The sequence below is a fragment of the Eurytemora carolleeae genome, unplaced genomic scaffold, assembly GCF_000591075.1.
Source record: "Eurytemora carolleeae unplaced genomic scaffold, Eaff_2.0 scaffold890, whole genome shotgun sequence".
NCBI lineage: Eukaryota > Metazoa > Arthropoda > Copepoda > Calanoida > Temoridae > Eurytemora > Eurytemora carolleeae.
Window position 1 is genome coordinate 128,398 of NW_019396777.1, and position 19,297 is coordinate 147,694.

Consider the following 19,297-nt stretch of genomic DNA (forward strand, 5'->3'; position numbering starts at 1 on the left):
GGGTTATGATACGCACAGGGATGTTTGTTTGGAATATCATGAACAAGAAAAACGACAAAATCCTTAAAGCTGTGTTTGATTCAGTAATGAGGTCACCGTTAGATTCATGGGCTAGGCAGGTGGAAGCTCTGAAAGAAGCGGTGGGGGGTCAGCGGTTAGCTGGCCCCAAGAGGCTGCTGAAGAGTAGCTTGAAGGGTGTAGCAGTCAATAATATTCTCTCACAGAAACGAGAGTTATCTTCCTTGGCCTGTATGCCACAACCACGCCAGTGGTTCAAACTCCAGGGTCATGTAGATGACAGTGTAGAGATGCGCACTTTCAATAGGGTCCGAGTAGGTGATGTTGGTTTGGGTAACAGAAGACCAAACCCTAGGGGAAAAATATTCTCGCATTGCCCTTATTGTCTTAATAAAGGAGTGTTGTGTAAACTAACAGAACACCATGTCATAATCGAATGCTTGAGTATTAGCTATGAGCGCAACCAATTTAATATCCCGGAATGTCTAGTCAACTCATTAGGGTCTAAAACCACACTAAGGAAGTATCTAGGGGAGGATAATGCGGGAGTACCAGAGCTGCGTATACGAGCTAGTCACATCCACAACATCATTGAGCGTTGGCAGAATATCACGACACCCTTTTAACTTCCAGGTAGCTACTGCTTCTCGCCTCACTTTTGATTCCATCAGGATGTATGGCTAGACAGCGTCTGGTTTGTACCTGCCTTAATTAAATTTCCTTGGAGTAGGGGGAATGAGATTAGGGTGCCAGATTGAATCGGTCGGGGATTCAGCACCTGACTGAGTCCCCTTCTCGGAGTCGGTCTGGGGATCCCACGTTGGGGGTCTTCCACGATCTATCTTTCATTTCATTTCATACATCTCAAGTAGAACTAGAGATATATCTCAAGTAGAACTAGAGATACATCTCAAGTAGAACTAGAGATACATCTCAAGTAGAACTAGAGATACTTCTCAAGTAGAACTAGAGATACATATCAAGTAGAACTAGAGATGCATCTCAAGTAGAACTAGAGATACATCTCAAGTAGAACTAGAGATACATCTAAAGTAGAACTAGAGATATATCTCAAGTAGAAATAAAGACACATCTCAAGTAGAAATAGAGATACATCTCAAGTAGAACTAGAGATTCATCTCAAGTATAAATAGAGATATCTTAGCTTATCATATGTAACCAGTGATTTAGCTCAAGTATGGCCAGAGATATATCGCAAGTATAATCAAAGATGTATCCGTACAAGTAGAAATTTATCTCAAATTATAATGAAAAATATGACAATTTGATGAACAAATGCCGCCTAAAGAGACTGTAAGCGTAATTTCAAGCCATCTTCCATGCAAAGATGTCCAATTTACATTTCACTCATAAAATCTTTAATCAAGAAATTATCAATTACCATCTTTGCATAGAGGATCATTTGAAATTGTGCTTGCAATTCCCTTAAGAGGACAAATAAAAATTGTCTATAATTATTATTGGAAAAAATATTCCTTGATGAAATATAAATGGATGAATATCAGGACCTCTGGAGGATAAAACTGTAACTATTGTGTATGGAACAGAATTTACAAATGTCAGCTTCATCAACTTCTGTACAATCAAGGTAAAATAATGTATAACCTACTTGTGACCGCGGTTTTCCGTCCCGAGGCATATATCATTATTGCAATGCACAATGCATGGCGAACAGCCCGATGCTGAGCATATATTAGTTTGATTGAAAGGGATCGGCCTGATGTTGGTTTTCTATTGCTTCAAGAGGCATTAGAAGTGTCATCTAAAATGTCATGAAAATTTTTAAAATATAAAAACAATTTTTCTCATTTTTTTTTTTTTTTAATTCAACAGGCAACGCCAGGCACTTCAGCTTGTAATAATAAATAGGAATACTAGCCAGAAAACCTAGCTTTGTCTGAAATAAAAATAGACCCGCTCATTGTAGAGCTTAAAACCCATCTAAGAACATACCCGTGGTTCTACCGAGTTTCCCTTATCAAAATTTGATGCGAATCGGTCCAGTGCAGGGGTTCATGAGTTATGATGGGACATTCAAACAATCCAACAGACAGAGAGACAAACTGAGATTACTAATTTGTAATATATATATATATAAAGATTATTTGTGCCATTAACATTAATTAATGAATATATTAAGAAATGGAGTCTTGGTCAAAAACTCCAAATGTATAATTCCTATATCTTTGCAACCTGATGTATCAAACTTGGATTATTTGATCTGTGTCCTAATTTAATGAATTTAAGCCGCTTCTCAAATCCTACAAAAACCGGTTTAAATTTAATTCAATTTTAAGTGGAACTATATTTGAGCCCCGGCTTAAATTTAAGCCGCGGATCAAGTTCTTTAAATTCGGCCTCTAATAAAATAATATAATTCTTAGTTGGAAATTTCTAAGGTCTAGGATATTGAGTGGCAAAGATTTAGGAGTAAGGAAATCGGAGTTTGTGGCAAAGATTTATAACTAAGAAAATCAGAATTTGTGGCAAAGATTTAGGAGTAAGAAAATCAGAGTATGTGTCAAAGATTTAGGAGTAAGAAAATCAGAGTTTGTGGCAAAGATTTAGGAGTAAGAAAATCAGAGTTTGTGGCAAAGATTTAGTAGTAAGGAAATCAGAGTTTGTGGCAAAGATTAAGGAGTAAGAAAATCAGAGTTTGTGGCAAAGATTAAGGAGTAAGAAAATCAGAGTTTGTGGCAAAGATTTAGGATTAAGGAAATCAGAGTTTGTGGCAAAGATTTAGAAGTAAGGAAATCAGAGTTTGTGGCAAAGATTTAGGAGTAAGGAAATCAGAGTTTGTGGCAAAGATTTTGGAGTAAGAAAATCAGAGTTTGTGGAAAAGACGAACATAAATCAATGAATATAACTTCCCCGTTGTTTATAACCCTTCAGATGTGCTTCTTTTACTGCTATTCCATTAAGGTGGAGCTCGCTCAACTCTGGTGCCATGAACTCTGGAAATATGTCAGGTATATTATTAGTATTATTATTATTTTGTATAAATTCAGTTCTTAGTATATACATCTGCTTTTTTAGGCAAATGCCGGTTCTCATGATTGATTGATTGCTATTTGTTTGGTTGCTATTTGATTATATAATTCATTAAACGATCTTTTTTGTTTTGATTTATGAATGTATCGCTAATAGTTATTCGCTTGATTTCTATTTGATAACATATTTGATAGAATGATTGATTGTTTGTTATTTGCCAACATGATTGCTTCATATTTGTTAACGTTATTGATTTAATAATTATTGATTGACAACGCCATCCATGGTTTGTTTGTTATTTGTTAATTTTATTGATTCATTGGCATTTGATAACATGATTCATTTAAACTATTTGTCATCATGATTGATTAATTGGTTGATAGCTATTTGACAACATGATTGATTGATTAGGGCTCTGAATCCCTTGTCGATGACTGGAAGTCAGTGTCTTCTGAAAATCCATCGTCAACTTCTCCTCAGCTCAAGGTAGGAAAACATGGTAGAGAAAAAATTAGAATAAGTAATAAAAAAATTAGTACAAACTAGGAAGACCATGAAAAACAAGGAAAAACTAATAAATTACAAGATAGGAAAAAGGGAGGTAAAAACGAAAAAAAAAAGTTGATATAAAGAAAACAGCAAAACAAAATTAAGTCGTCTTTAGAATTCTAAATGTTACTTTGAACGTACTCATTCATGTTTAATTAAATAGTTGGAGCTTACTTCGTCATCATTCGTCAACTGTAAATGATTAGAAATATTTTTAAGAAATAGATATGGAATCCAATTGCTTTTAACCACGCAAAGGTTGTCAGATTAAGAAATTTAAACCTTTTACAAACTGTAAGTCCACATATTACCTTTGATTTAGTAAATTTACAGAAAGTTTGATTTTATTTTCTTGAAAAATCCTTTCCCTCTTTTAAAATAATAAAATCCTCAAATGTTATGTTAAGTTTGTTTGGAGAAAAAATTGGTGACATAATACCAAAATTGGACTTTCTCTTTTAAATTTGCAATTGAGTTTATTTTAAAAAGGTGCCCTGAATATTTTTAAAAGGTGCCCTGAATATTTTAATAAGGTGCCCTGAATATTTCAAAAAAGGTGCCCTGAATATTTTTAAAAGGTGCCCTGAATATTTTAAAAAGGTGCCCTGAATATTTTAAAAAGGTGCCCTGAATATTTTAAAAAGGTGCCCTGAATATTTTAAAAAGGTGCCCTGAATATTTTAAAAAGGAGCCCTGAATATTTTTATACATTCATAATTTGCAACAATTGCAAAAGGAAGAACCAAGACGACATTCAGTCCCCTGATATCTGGTTCTCACTGTATTTATCTATCTAGGGAGGACAAGAAGATACCTGCGAAGGCTGTACAGAAAATATTTGCACAAAGCAAGGAGGACAGGAAGATTGTAGAGAAGGAAGGATTGAAACAACAAATTATGTTCGCCATTTTTTAATACAGTCATAATCAGAAAGACCCGGAATAAAATTAATCAGACAACTTAACAAAATAAGTTTACAAATATGAAAAATAAAACCCTAACTCCAAAACAGCCATAGTCCTAGCAACTCCAAAATGTGGTCTGCCTTTATTGTGCGTTTTAAGTTACCAGAGATATTTAAGTAAAGTCGTCTGGATGACTCAATTTTTTGCGGGTCTTTCTGGTTATAACTGTACAAAACATTTTTATTTGACCTTTTTAAACGTCCTTAAAGGCATGAATATTGAATTACATTTCAGTTAAGTGAAAATCACTCACCATTTAAAAGAAAATCAAGGGGTAAAAATTAAAAAAATTACCATGTTATTTTTTTTGCAAAAATGTTTCAATTCCTTTCTGCCAGGCCCTGGATCAGGCTGGTCTTCCTAGTGGTAAAACTGATGAGATTAATAGAACTAGTTTTCAGGGATATTTATTTTATCCTAGAAGTTCGAATTAAAGGGACGGTCATTGTATTGTCAAGTGACCTTCCAATTAAAGGGCGGCCGGGTATGCCTGATTCACAACAAACCTTTAAATATTCATCCGATCAATGATTTGAAACATTGTCGGTTTTGTTTAGCCAGATACATGTTAATTACTCATTTTTATCCCTTCTTTCTGAAGCGTGAAATCCGCAAGTCACTTACATAGAGAAACAAAAATTAAAAATAACTGATTTTTAACGAGAATCATGGTTTTCTTTTTGTCTTTTTCTAACAAAATTTTAAGGTTACCATTGTGAATCGAACATAAATGGAGCGGCATTTGAACTTCCGTCTACAGTCCCAATAAATATATTGGCGTTTCTTTATATCCATTAAACGCAAAAACGTTAAATGTTTTTCGGGACCTTTAATGACTGCAGAGATGGTTTATGGGTCGTCATAATCACGGATTTCTTTATACAAGTTTACCAACAAAAGCAGGAAAATCGTGCAATCTTCAATTTTTATTTGTATAATGGCACGTTTTTTGAACAGCCCTCTGATTAAGAAACCTGATACATGTTAAAATATGATAAATATTATTAGTTTGAGAACTTTAAAGAGTTCTATCTCAAGCTGGTTCAAAGGAAGGAAGTTAAACAGATATTTGATACAATAGCCAACACAGATAAAACGGAAAGATCAGAAACAACCAAAAATGTGATCAGAGTTAAGGAGTTTTTAGGTTAGTATTTAATAGCATTGACAAAATAACGTGTTTGTAGCAGTGCTTAGGAAAAAATGCGGATCCACGGGGTAAAATATCAACTAAAATGCAAAACAATAAACTTTTTTAATCCTAAACTCAAATCTGATTTTTTGAAAAAAGAGAGATTATAGAAATTTCCTCATTTCTGAATGGTTCATCAAGTTTTAGGATAAAAATAAGCGAAAAAAATAAAACAAAAAGTTTGAAAATTATTTGTTCTTATATAAATTCAGTAAATCAAATCATCAAATCAAATGGATCCTTAGCACTGGTATGCTGGGAATTCTGGGTTTGAGGGTCCAAAGCAAGTCTATCTCAGTATCGTTATTTTGTCGAATGTGTAGAATGTAGATGCTATAATTTTAATTAAGGGGAGGGGGAATATTATTCTTAGATAAATATTATCGAGTTATGGTGTAATTTTCATAAATTACCCGAAAATTATCTGTAAATTGTCCAAACACGTTTTTATAGATGCATTAATGAATGCTGACGAGGATTTTGTTTAGATTTCTTGAACAATCAGCAACGTGATCCACGGTTAAATGAGATTCTACATCCGTATGCTACAGAAGAGAAGGCTCTTAATATTATCAAGCGATATGAACCAAACAGGTTTGTTCAGAACTTGGTCTAGGGTCAGAACTTAGTCTAGGGTAGTGTTCAGAACTTGGTCTAGTTTAGTGTTCAGAACTTGGTCTAGGATAGTGTTCAGAATTTGGTCTAGGATAGTGTTCAGAACTTGGTCTAGGGTATTATTCAGAATTTGGTCTAGGATAGTGTTCAGAACTTGGTCTAGGATAGTGTTCAGAACTTGGTCTAGTTTAGTGTTCAGAAATTGGTCTAGGATAGTGTCCAGAACTTGGTCTAGTTTAGTGTTCAGAAATTGGTCTAGGATAGTGTTCAAATTCCATTTTTCATATTTTCTCCCATCACTTAGAAACAAAATTCGGAAATTATGGGAAAAAATAATCAAATTTCTATGAAATGAATCTAATGTACGTGTTTCCAAGAGTTCTTTTGTTGTGTAAATTCATTATCTTCTTTTTCAGCCATCTGGCATCTCTGGGAGAAATAAGTTTTGAAGGTTTTCTCTGGTATCTTCTCTCCGACGAAAACAACGTCATTTCACAGGATAAGGTAATTTTTTGAAAATTTAAGGATTTTTAACATAAAAATAAATGTTTTTTGCAAAGTATAAGTAATAACCTTTTCTTTTATCTTTTTGAAAGTTACACGTAGAAAAATTTACTGGAGATATCCTTGATTTTACGTTGTAAAATGGATAATTTTCATTTTGGTGCTCTTTAAATTTAATTTGCGGATTTTTGTTGGAAGGAAATTGACAGGCGAAATCTCTTTTCAAGATTGTAAAACGGGAATTGAATTGGGGTGTTGATGTTTAAAATATTGCATTTACGCTATATCCAAGTTGATGCGCTGCACCTTGAGGTCGGTCTGGGGGTTCAAAATCGGGTTTGCTTTCAGATGTTGTTATTATTTCTTATTCTTTATGTTCAGTTGGAGAAGAATGAAGATATGGACCAGTCTTTGGCGCATTACTTTATCAACTCCAGCCATAACACTTACCTCACGGGACATCAGATCACAGGTTCATTATATTTTTAGGGATTTATGTACACTGTACACTATACAAAACTTGATTAAACCTAAAGGAGAGAAAAGAGGTAAGACTTTTAGTACAACAAAAATATTATTTTTAAAATATTTTAATACCAGATGCCCTGTTAAGTTTACACTAAAAACCTTACCCTAATTTCGATATTGCAATTTTTAATTTTTTTCCCAATTAATCACAAATCATTTCCCCTTTCAAAATTTTCGTTCTCCGCAAGCATAACGTAACTTTTGGGGGATAAAAAAGGAGGGTATTATTTTTCAAGAAAAATGTACGTCCCTGTTTTTTTTATGAGGTATCGGCATTCCGCTTTTATGGCATTCATTTTAGGGCGCGCAAGTCGAGAAATGTACCGGCAGGTTCTGCTGAGCGGATGCCGGTGTATTGAACTTGATTTCTGGAACGGACAGAAGGAAGACGACGAGCCGCACATTACTCATGGATACACTTTAGTCACTAAGGAACACAAAAAACAAACATTTGTACTAACAAAAATATTTAAGAAACAAACTGTGTAAACCAGACAACTTTGAAATAAGAAGACGACTTGTAGATTCACGTTATGATCTTATAGTGCAATGAACATGAAACACAGCAATGTATACTGACCCGTTCCCCATAATAAAAGATTGTATAGCTGCAATAAATCTAGGTTCCAAGATTACGCTACTCAAAGTCTAATTACAGTCTCCCTGACTCTATCTCTAGCCAAAATTCAAGGCTCCCAATCTCTAGCCAAAACTCAAGGCTCTGTATACGTCCGTCTAACACAACGTTTCATGTAGTACTAATTTATTTATATATACAGGTAAATCAAACTGACCGGATTGGCCGGTCAGGGTTACATTGAAATAGATAAGATATATTTATAACATGGATAATAAAGATCGTGATAAACATTACAACAGAAAATGCTACATAGCTACCTAGAAAAACTATTTGTTTCAGCTACATCAAAAATACTTGCTTAGCTTTCATTTCGTCTTCTGATTCTTCTGATTCTCACCATATTTGAAAATAAAGAAAAATTCTTATATTTAATTTTCCTAATTTTTGATATTTGTGTTTTGATAGTTGGCGGCTAAAAAAGTGTTGGAGACCATTGCTACGTATGCTTTCAAAACTACAGACTATCCTCTCATTCTTAGCTTTGAGAACCATTGCAATCCTAAGCAGCAAGCTAAACTTGCTAAATATTGCGAGGAATATTTTGGTGATTTGATGTTACAGGTAAAAATACTAAAAAAAGATATAGATAATTGCGTAATTTTTCGTTACATTGCTATAGAGTCAAAAAGATGTCTTGCGCAATCTTTTTTCTTTCATAGTTTACCAAGTTAATAAAATTATTAATTTGAATTTACTAAAGTTTTCTTGTAATATCATAAAAATTATACAGAAAAAATTGTTATAAAACTAAACTTTATAAAGATTGGTATGTGCCATTGCACAATTTGCACAAGTAATTCAGTAAAAAATTTTAAATTTACTGGCAGTTCTTGTAAACGATATAAGTCTATTGTCTGATTAGGCCTTATTTTTAAATTTTACACTGATTAAAAATCAGCTAGGGAGGGTGCAACTTTAACCCTTTATTTATGACCTACTACCTGACCATACACTAGGGAGATTGCAACAATAATCCTGTATTTTTACCCACACCTGACCATCCACTAGGGAGATTGAAAATTTAACCCTGTATTTAGGACCCACCACCTGACCATCCACATGGAAGATTGCAACTTTAACCCTGTATTTAGGACCCACCACCTGACCATCCACATGGAAGATTGCAACTTTAACCCTGTATTTAGGACCCACCACCTGACCATTCACTAGGGAGATTGCAATTTTAATCCTGTATTTAAGACCCACTACCTGACCATCCACTAGGAAGATTGCAATTATAATCCTGTATTTAGGACCCACCACCTGACCAGTGACCATACACTAGGGAGATTGTAACTTGAACTCTTGTATTTAGGACCCACTACCTGACCATCCACTGGAACGAGGTGTTCCACTCCCCTCTCCTAATCAGCTGAAGGGAAAAATATTGATCAAAAACAAGAAACAACATCACGCCATTCACAAACCCCTGGAACCTGTTTGTAAGTTTGAAAAAAAAAAATTCTGTAGATTGGTTTTTCATCTTTGGAAATAAAATACTGAATGTTTTAGTTACCTTTACCGGTATCCTGCCTTTCATAAGAAAAAAGCTTAGAAGGACCCACTCTATCAAATCAGCCCACTTAACTTAACTTAGAATTTTGAAACCAAGCTAAATACGTTCCCGTGGTTTTACCAAGTTTCCCAGTCAATTTTGATATTACTAGTTTATTTTTCTTTAACCCTCTCCTATATTTATAAAAGATTCTTAAAATGACGATTTTTTTAATAAATTTATTTTAGCTTCAAAGCCAGTGCCAAGTCCCTCCTCTCCAACTGCCCCCGAGGTAAAATTTTAGACATTTATAGGGAGATTTTTGTCTTTTTTCTGAATTTCCAAAATTCACGAAAAAAAATTTTAACCCTATCACGGCTGTGGGGGGGGGGGAGGTTTCCCCCCACCATTCCCACCTATGGACTTATTCTTAAAAACTTAAAAACGGCTTACATTAGAATGGTTAAATTTCTTCACATCATCAACATCATAGTTTAAAAAAAATTTGGCAAAAAAAATATTTTATTCATAGGGTAGGGTGGTTGACAGTCAAACGGCGGGTCGGTCAAAATGCTTATAAATTTTTTTTATTAAGCTACAGGGCTAAACTTTTATTTTTAAAAAGACATTGAAAAATTAATGAAATATCACGTTTCACATGTTAATAATTGTCAAAATAATTATATTTAGACATTTTACGGCGTACTTTTTGAACTTTTTAAAATCTTTCCTGGCACCCTAACCATGAACTGTCTATTTTTCAATGAACAGTCTTTGAAAAGTTTGTCTATGGAGATGTATCACACTCCCCTTTCTCAACTCCAATGGCAAAATCATAGAGTGGGGGGTGGAAAACAACCCCCCCTCCTAACCCAAGCCTATATTAGACAAAAGTAGCCCAGCCTGGATAGGGTTAATGGTTTTTCTAACCCAAAAGATTTTTTTTATAAGAATTTTTATTAGCGAAATTTAAAAGTGGATTTGTGAAAATATATATTTTATTCTGATTAATATGTTTTGTAATATCAAGATCATTAAATAGTATTATTATTTTATTATCTATCTAATTAAGCTCTACGCTCATATATATGTAAGCTATAGCTTGCCAAACGGCCGGAACAAATTGGCTTAAAAAATCGTTTTTTTATTTCGAAATTAATTTTCCAAAGTTTTTCAAAATTCAAAGGGGAAAAAAATATATATTATATTTTCTAGATTCCTGTTGATCCAACCAACAACAACAATAACAACAACAGTGATAGTGATAGCAGTGATAGTGATTCTGATAGTGAAGAAGAAGATAGTGATACATCAGGTCAGTCAGTCAGTCAAGTCCATTCCAAACAAGACACTTAGATAATAGAACACCGGACAAGACAAACCGAAAACGAGGACATAGACACCAAATACATCCACTAAGAAAACAGACACGCAACGCAACAACAACGCAACAAAGACACCAAATACATTCACTAAGAAAACAGACAGTATAGACACAGACAACGCAACAAACAAAAACGGATAAAAACCGACACAGACATCACATGGACAGACTTTCAGAATTAAGCAAACACAGAAGACATACGCTATCACAGACAATACATATGACGCAGTTCAAAAGCAGACAACACGGATAAAAGAAAATACCTATGACGCAGTTCAAAAGCAGACAACACGGATAAAAAAAGACAAACCGTCTAAAAATGAAGTTTAGAAATTTTGTTTAACTTTGTTTAATTTAATGTCATGATTGTATCGAAAGCGAATCAAACTTAAACGAATTTTTCAAACCTGGTGACAAGTTACAAACTGTTAAATACAAAATAATTTGTTCAGAAAAAGCGCACAAGGAGATAGTAACGTCTGATGCAGGAACAGCAGGGAAAGAGAGCCAGGTAATATTATTATTATTGTTGTAACTTTATCAGTATTGTTATCATTATTAGTAGTATTAGTGTTGTTTGATGCAGCAATTGCTTAAACATAAATAAATTGATTGATTGATTGATTGATTTAGGCTTCTGCTGAAATTTCTGCTCTTGTAAATTACGTTCAGCCAGTACACTTCAGGTATACCTACTCAAACCCCTAGATGACTTTTCTTTAAATCCCATTAATTACGCTTTCTTCATTTCAAACTTTTTTAGATCCTTCGAGGCTGCACAAAAGCGGCGAAAAGCATTCGAGATGAGCTCGTTTGTTGAGACGAGTGCTTCGACGCTGCTGAAGAATGATCCTGTAGAGTTTGTCAAGTACAATAAGTTCCAGATGTCCAGGGTGTACCCCAGGGGCACAAGGTAGGACCATATTTAATATCCCAATTTGCTGCCAAATTTTATTTTTAATAATTAGATGGTCCAAAGATGTTATGAATTTCAAAGGACCTCTTTAGAGGGGCAAGTTCTTTTGAAGCTTTGTCTGATCAAGAGTGATATAGATATCCATATTTTTGTTTTGAAAATTGTTTATTTTAATTAGTTTTATCTTCAGTACACCCCTGAGAATAAGTTATATTATTTTGTTTTTTCAGGGTTGACAGCTCAAACTTTCTACCGCATATATACTGGAATGCCGGGTGTCAACTGGTGGCTTTAAACTACCAGGGAGATAGATATTAAAGAACTTAATCAATCAGCCAATCAGTTCTTACATTGCATAATTTAACTTTAAGCAATTTTATTTATTAATAAATTTGAATTCATGCTTCTGTTGAAAGTAGGCCTTGTTGAGAAATAAGAGCATTTTGTTCTTTTCTTTTTATTTCCAAAGATTTTTCCTTTTACGTTTTTGGGTTTGACATGGTTTTTATAATAAATGGTAAAGTGTATGCAACACTTTTGAGAAAACGTCCAAATTAAAAAATCGTATCGTTGATGATGGGTAATCCTTATTTGGAATTAGTCAATGTAGAACTTGCTATTGGGAATATGCCATGGGAAAGTATCCCTCGGAAAATATCTTCGGGAAAATACTATTGGGAAAATGGCCTTAGAATAATACCCTTGGGAACCTTGGGGGGGGGGGGGAATCTTGAGAGAACGCCATTAGGCATATCTCTTAAAAGTAAAATACACTTGGGAAAATAACTTTGAGCAATAAATTACTTGTGTAAAAATATCTGATACACGTCTACAATATTAGATGTTCTAAATATCGTTTTACAGACGTTGGATGTTGCCATGCAGCTCAATCTAGGGATCTTCCAATTCAATCAAAGAACAGGTTTGGAGTTTTATTCAATACTAGGCTTATCTAGGAGCAATTTTAGCCTCTAATAAATGTTGCTTTTCACGTCGCCATTTTTTCATGGTACTCGCAATGAACAAATCCTTCGCGCATTTTTGAATTAGTGGATTTTCTGAAATCGTAAAAACTTATTAAGCCTTTATTCCATCCCTTGGTTTATGTGATGTGTCTCAAAAAAAGTTGGGCCCGATCGTTTCAGCCGTTTTTAGTTAATTTTTTTCCTTCCTTCGTTTATTTGTTTATTATTAAGTAACTTTAGTTTTTATGCATTTATTTTTAAATTATTCTTTCAAACAAACAAATAGTATTTCTTTCATTAATTACAAAATCGGCAGAAAGTAGCTTAAAAGCAGAAATTTTGATTCCGAAAACCCTCCATTCAAGAAGTTACATATCATGTTGATAACGCTGGTATTCTTTTTTTAAGCGAAAAATTGGTTGAGATATTCTAGCGGTTTTTCATGGAAATTGATAATTTTAAACTGCGGCAACTGGAGGCTTTATGTAGTAGCGACACGGAAGAAAATTGACAGAAATTTATCACTTAGACAAAAACGACGATATCTTCCTTTAAACCTTTATGGACATTAAAGTTTTGTTAACAAGTTGACAGTCTTCATAAGGTAATGTATTTATTGCTTATTTGCAGTGCTTAGGATCCATTAAATTTTGATGCGGATGTGGATCCTGGTCATGAACATTTCTACAAGATTTACGGATTTTTATCCAGAAGAAAAATTCTTAATTTATTTTTCTTCGCAAATTTTTATAGATATGAAAATAATTATTAATCTCTCTTTTTTCAACAGTTTAAATGTGGGTTTGAGAGCTACAGATTTTTTACAGTTATTTGTTGATATTTAAACCATGGAATCCTTGATCCAGGAAGCAAAACGTTGCGGATCCAACGGATCCGGATCCTATATAAGCACTGCTTCTTTGTTAAGGTTATCTGCTGAAACCGCATGTGATGTGTCGTGATGACGTGAAGTTAGATCCGTTTACCCAAAGTTCAGTTGATAACATAGTTCCAGCCACACTCTCCATTCAAATCCTCTCCGGACAGTTCCTCACGGATAAGCATGTTGGCACATTTGTAGAGGTTAGTAGTGAAGACCACATTTATCCCGTTTTTTAATTCTCGCCTTTTTTTGGTTTTCCAAAGCCCCACAAAAATCTGAGAAGCTTTTACAATTGTTAAAAATAGGATATTTTTCTTTCGTAACATTGACGATTGATTTATTTCTTTGATCTATTGTATTACTGATTCATTGATTTATTGAATGTTTGTCGGAAAGTTGTTAGATTAGATGCTGAATTAATTGAATGAAGTGATTGATTAATCAATTGTTAGATTGATTAATTGGATTAGATGATGAATTAGTCGATTGATTGATTGATTGCTTACATTATTGATTAATTGATTGTTTAGGTTGAGATGTATGGTCTACCCTGTGATATTGTGAGAAGAGAGAAGAAGTTTAAAACTAGAACTTCTCTGAACGGTCTTAATCCGACCTTTAGGCAATCATCAGTTTAATCATTGGATTAATCATCAGCTAAATCCCAGCTTCATCCTCAGCTTAACTCTGACTTTTCATTATTTTTTGCTTCATTGGAAGCTCTTACTAATTCGCTATTAGTGTGATAAAATTATATTTTTATACTGGTAGTTTTTATTTTGCTAAATTATCATTACCCTCGGGAAAAAAACTCTTGTTTGGATGTTATTGCCAAATTGAAGGGNCTGATAATTGTTTAAAGTGAGGAACCCTTCGTATTCCGTCAAATAATCCTGCCAGACCTCGCGGTTCTAAGGATAGCAGCATACGAGGAGTCAGGGAACAAGCTCATAGGACATAGAGTTCTGCCTCTCATAGGACTTTGTCCTGGCTACCGACATATTCCACTCTTCAACGAATCAGGTAAACAAGGGTGTATATTCTCTAGAAAATTATTCCACCTTCCCCCCCCCCGCAATTTTGCAAATTATTTTTTACGTATATTTTTTTAAGGGTTTCTATCCCTGAATTGGGAAAACAAATGAAATTTTGAATAAAAATTATCAAAAAGAATGAAATAACTTGCATTATGATTTCAAACTAATAATTTTTTTCCTAATCCTATAAAATCGTTTTTCTAAAAAATATACGGGGTGTAAATAGAATTATTTTAAGCACATTAGAACCACTTGATACACTAGAAGTATCTTTCTGTCGTAGCGCAATAGCCGTGGGGGGGGGGGGATAATTGGTAGAATGTTTTAATTCCGAATTTTTTAACAAAATTCGTCTCAACTAAATTTTGATATGTTTAAAATAGAAATCCATCAATAAAACGGGAAAATCGGTAAGATTTTACACTGTTATTTTTTATTCATGTTTCAAAAACATGGTTATCGTTAAAGAAAGCAATGGTAGGATAGTTTCTAATTATATTTTATTCGGTGTAGGTCAGCCCCTCCACCTGCCATGCCTGTTTGTGAATATAGAAGTGAAGGACTATGTACCGACCAGATATAACGGGATAGCAGAGGCTCTAGCCAACCCTATCAAATATCAACAGGATATACTCACAGAGAGGGCACTAGCACTAGAAGCTCTGGAGGATGAGGTGAGTGAATGGTTTGGTGGTTGGTTGGTTGGTTGGGTGGTTGGTTGGTTGCTTGCTTGCTTGCTTGCTTGGATGGTTGGTTGGGTAGATGGTTGGTTGGATGGTTTCGGTGATTGGATGGTTTGTTGGTTTAATGGTTGGTTAGATGGTTCGTTGGTTGGTTGATGAATAGTTTGTTGGTTGGTTGATAGGTTGATTTAATTTGATTGATTTACTTACTTCTTACTTCTCTGATTTGGTTGGTTGCTTGGTTGGATGGACAGATGGATGGTTCGTTGCAGGTTGGTTGGTTGCTTGGTTCGTTGGTTGCTTGGTTGGTTGGTTGGTGCTTTGCTTGGTTGGTTGCTTGGTTGGTTAGTTAGTTAATTAGTTGGTTGATTGGATGGGTGGTTTCTCGGTAAAAACATATTTTGTTATTTTTCATGTTGTAATGGCAAGTTTTCCTTAAGATTTTTCATTCCAAATTAATTTTGATCTGTTACATCCTAGATTCCTCCTTTGTTTTCCAATCAAGATGGCGGCGAATCTACCCCAGAGGGATGCACTAGTCCCAGCAAATCCACTTTAGGTTAGTTAAACTTTATTATCTGAGAATAACGGGACTACAGGCCTAATAAAAAGTAATTTTACAATTCCTATTTTTTAAATTAATTATTTTTAATTCGGGTTTCTCTGTAAAAAGCGACTTTCGAATTTCTTGCAGCAGAAATGGCGACAGTGAGAATTGATCCTTTTTTAAAGAGATAGAAAAGGGCACGATCTGTTTTATATTATTGATTAGGCAAAGGTTTAAAGGGTTCTGTTGTAAATCGGGCATAGCCCTTTGTAAATTGGGGGCCATCGGAAATTACAACTACAGTTCTTATTTCTAACATATTTTTTTACAGATATTTTTATTACTATTTTTTTCATTTAACAACTATTATGATTTTTTTTTAATTATTGGGTACAGATCGTACAGAAATATTCTATTTCTTTTTTCTTGTCATCTTATTTTCCGTTTGTTCTTTTGTTGACGGTCCCTTCCAGCAATTTTGAAGAAAAGATTTTTTATCAGAACTTCTTACTCAGCTCAGATCTGTCTATACTCTTGACTAACTAGCTCGTAAACACCCTGTCAGGCTTTTCTTTTATCTAAACACCAAATCCGCATTATTGTTTCATGTCTAATGCAACACATGTGCACACATTCAAAGTATTTATTCCACATTATTTAATAACTGAAAAAGGTATTTCCAATGGTGTTTCCAATCGCTAAGGGTAAGATTGATAGTCTAAAGCTTTCATCAGAGTTCCTTTCCATTTTTTAGATTTCCTTTTTTATTCTTGTAAAAATAGATCTGATAATTTCGTCTTGTGATCAGACAAAAAAAATGGAGCCCACAGCCTCTGCTCACTGAGTGATCAGACTACTGATTAGAATAGGTTGTGAAGAACACTGATCTTGATCTACCTAGAGATGCAGCGCACATTGCGCCTTTTATCTTAAACAGGCAAGAGAGCTCCGGGCTGACACCCTTCCACTGGGAGGGTCGGATTCACACTGTATTTCTAACAGATAATATATTGGATTGTTTAAGAAATGTTGAAGCGGACTGGGAGCAGTAAACCTGGGAAGGATGGATCTCCTCAGCTTGGTAGTCCGCACAGAACTAGCAGCAATAAGAGCATAGCTTCTAAAGGTGATAATGATGATAATGATGGTAATGATGGTAATGATGGTAATGATGGTAATGATGGTTATGATGGTTATGATGGTTATGATGGTTATTGTGCCATTTTCAAGGTCTAGGATAGAACCAAGAATACCAATACCTTAGATCCACAGGTATTCATACTATTAACATTAAGATGGGCATACATCTTTCACCAGCGCACCTCGTTTATACACTAGAGTCTTGCTTAATCTTATTTATTTAGTCTAAAGATACAGGAACAAGAGCTCTAAGCCGTGAAAAAAGTTGATTAGGCCGGAGGTTAATAGCTCTTTAGATCTTAGCCAACATATCTCGTACACAACTATTGTTATCCCGACAGAGACTGGGGAATAGAAGGTACAGGTAAGATCAGCTTAAAAGTTACAGGACTTGATCTAGCACTCAGGGTTGATAGGGGAGATATCTTATAATTCAGCTTTATCTTCAAGCTGTTGGGTTCGGAGAGAAGTGTAGTTCTACTTCATCCAAGGAGAGATGGCAGCTACGGCGGAGAGATGGCAGCTACGGCGGAGAGATGGTAGCAGCGGCGGAGAGATGGCAGCTACTGCAGGTTTGTGATGACGAGGATCTGAGCAGCAACTCAGATCAGAGGAACCAGGCTTATCTGTTTATATTTAAAGTTCAGAGTTCAGGTAGAACAGGTGGTAGCACATTTAAAGTTCAGAGTTCAGGTAGAACAGGTGGTAGCACGAGATTATTGACTGAATTCACTTGAGTGCACAACCTGGAGCTAACAGGACATTAATTGGATAAAATATAGGCTATCCCATTATGTTCTCTGTTAGAAGTGAATCAAGCGTTAAACTAGCTTGGTCGTTTTAGAAATAGACCTTGAGACTATATATAGGTTTAAATGCAGGATATTTAAGATAAACTTTTAATTACAGATTATGTATAAAATTCTTGTTCTCAGATTAAAAAGTCCAATAAATATTGTTTTCAGGATAAAACTCATAATTGTAGAATAAATATTTGTAGGTTATAATTTCAGAATCTTGACAACTTGTGTAGAAACATTTGTAGAGTCTCGTGCTTCGTGAATCAACCTGAACAATAGACATAGAAAGATCTCTAGATCTTACACTGCCCGGAAGAAAGGAAGTTCAGTGTTGAATTCAAGCTTAGGTTTAGTTTATAGATTTGAACTTTGAACACAACAATCTCCTTATTTCTGATCTCGAATATTGGATTCTGCGTTTCACTATGAAGGGTATATATTTTCACTAGTTAAACTTCGTTTATTTGAGAATTCACAATATGTCACGTTTGTACTTGAGATTCAGAACCTGAAAAAGAAAATCACAGGTCCGAGTCAGGGCCCTGGACAGCTTCCTGGGCGGCCTGCTCTAGGACTTGGTAGAGGTCCAGCTCGCTCTCTCGGTGGACTACGACGACAGTCCTCACGCTCCTCCTAGTCTTTCGGAAGGTTTTCTCCCCAGGATTTCGGTACTCCAGGGTTGCAGTACGAGAGAGTCCATCTTCAGAGACGTCAACAATCAGGACTCGGGCGATTCTCCAGACAGGATCCCCTAGACGATGTTCAGCATCAGACTTCAGAAAGATGACAATATCACCTTCCTTGAGTTGCTCGTTGGTTCTTTTCCACTTAGAAGGTTGTGGGATGAAGTCTACCAGTTTCTCGTTTCTCCACACGTCCCACCAGGCATCGAAAACTTTGTCCATCTGTTCAATCAGCCGTGAAGGTGTAGAGATTCTGGCATATCCCGAGAGAGCCCGACGGTTGTTTCGTCCAAGTATAAGACGACTTGGAGTAATCAAATCCACATGATCAAGATTCTCAACACGAGATCCAAGGCAGATAGGCAGGTTGTTGAGTTCGGAGGCAATCCAGGCAAAGCAGGTCTCGGTGGAGAGGATATCGAGTTTAAGTCCTTTGTATACTTTGTTGAGAAGGGTTTTTATTTCCTTGATAGAGCGTTCAACCATCCCATGAGCATTGTGGCTGGCTACAGCACAGGTAGAGAATGTGATTCCAACTTGATGATTTATTGAGAGAAAATCAGTGATATCCAAGATAGAGAGTTCCATATTTCTGCAGGCGGAGAGAAGTTGGCTTCCTTCATCAATACGGAGCTCAGTAGGATGACCGTACCTTGAGGAAAATCTTGTATATGCCTGGAGAAAAGCAGCAGTAGAATAATCTTGCATAACATATATAGCTACAGCACAGCTAGCAGGATC

At 35.1% G+C, this 19,297-nt stretch overlaps 1 protein-coding gene across 1 annotated transcript; it reads left to right on the forward strand.

Annotated features, from left to right (window-relative positions):
• Positions 1-1,539: 1,539 nt before the first annotated feature.
• On the forward strand, positions 1,540-17,674 carry LOC111708579 (1-phosphatidylinositol 4,5-bisphosphate phosphodiesterase classes I and II). The gene is made up of 25 exons (XM_023481997.1): positions 1,540-1,627; positions 2,962-3,008; positions 3,442-3,516; positions 4,377-4,455; positions 4,883-4,945; positions 5,553-5,691; positions 6,225-6,330; positions 6,768-6,855; positions 7,237-7,327; positions 7,685-7,815; positions 8,429-8,584; positions 9,339-9,465; positions 9,767-9,810; positions 10,734-10,833; positions 11,355-11,413; positions 11,536-11,588; positions 11,666-11,815; positions 12,049-12,121; positions 12,683-12,740; positions 13,712-13,866; positions 14,197-14,288; positions 14,529-14,689; positions 15,217-15,377; positions 15,867-15,945; positions 16,958-17,674. The coding sequence occupies exons 3-25, from the start codon at positions 3,461-3,463 to the stop codon at positions 17,167-17,169; spliced, it is 2,433 nt and encodes an 810-aa protein (XP_023337765.1). The 5' UTR covers positions 1,540-1,627; positions 2,962-3,008; positions 3,442-3,460; the 3' UTR covers positions 17,170-17,674.
• Positions 17,675-19,297: the final 1,623 nt, after the last annotated feature.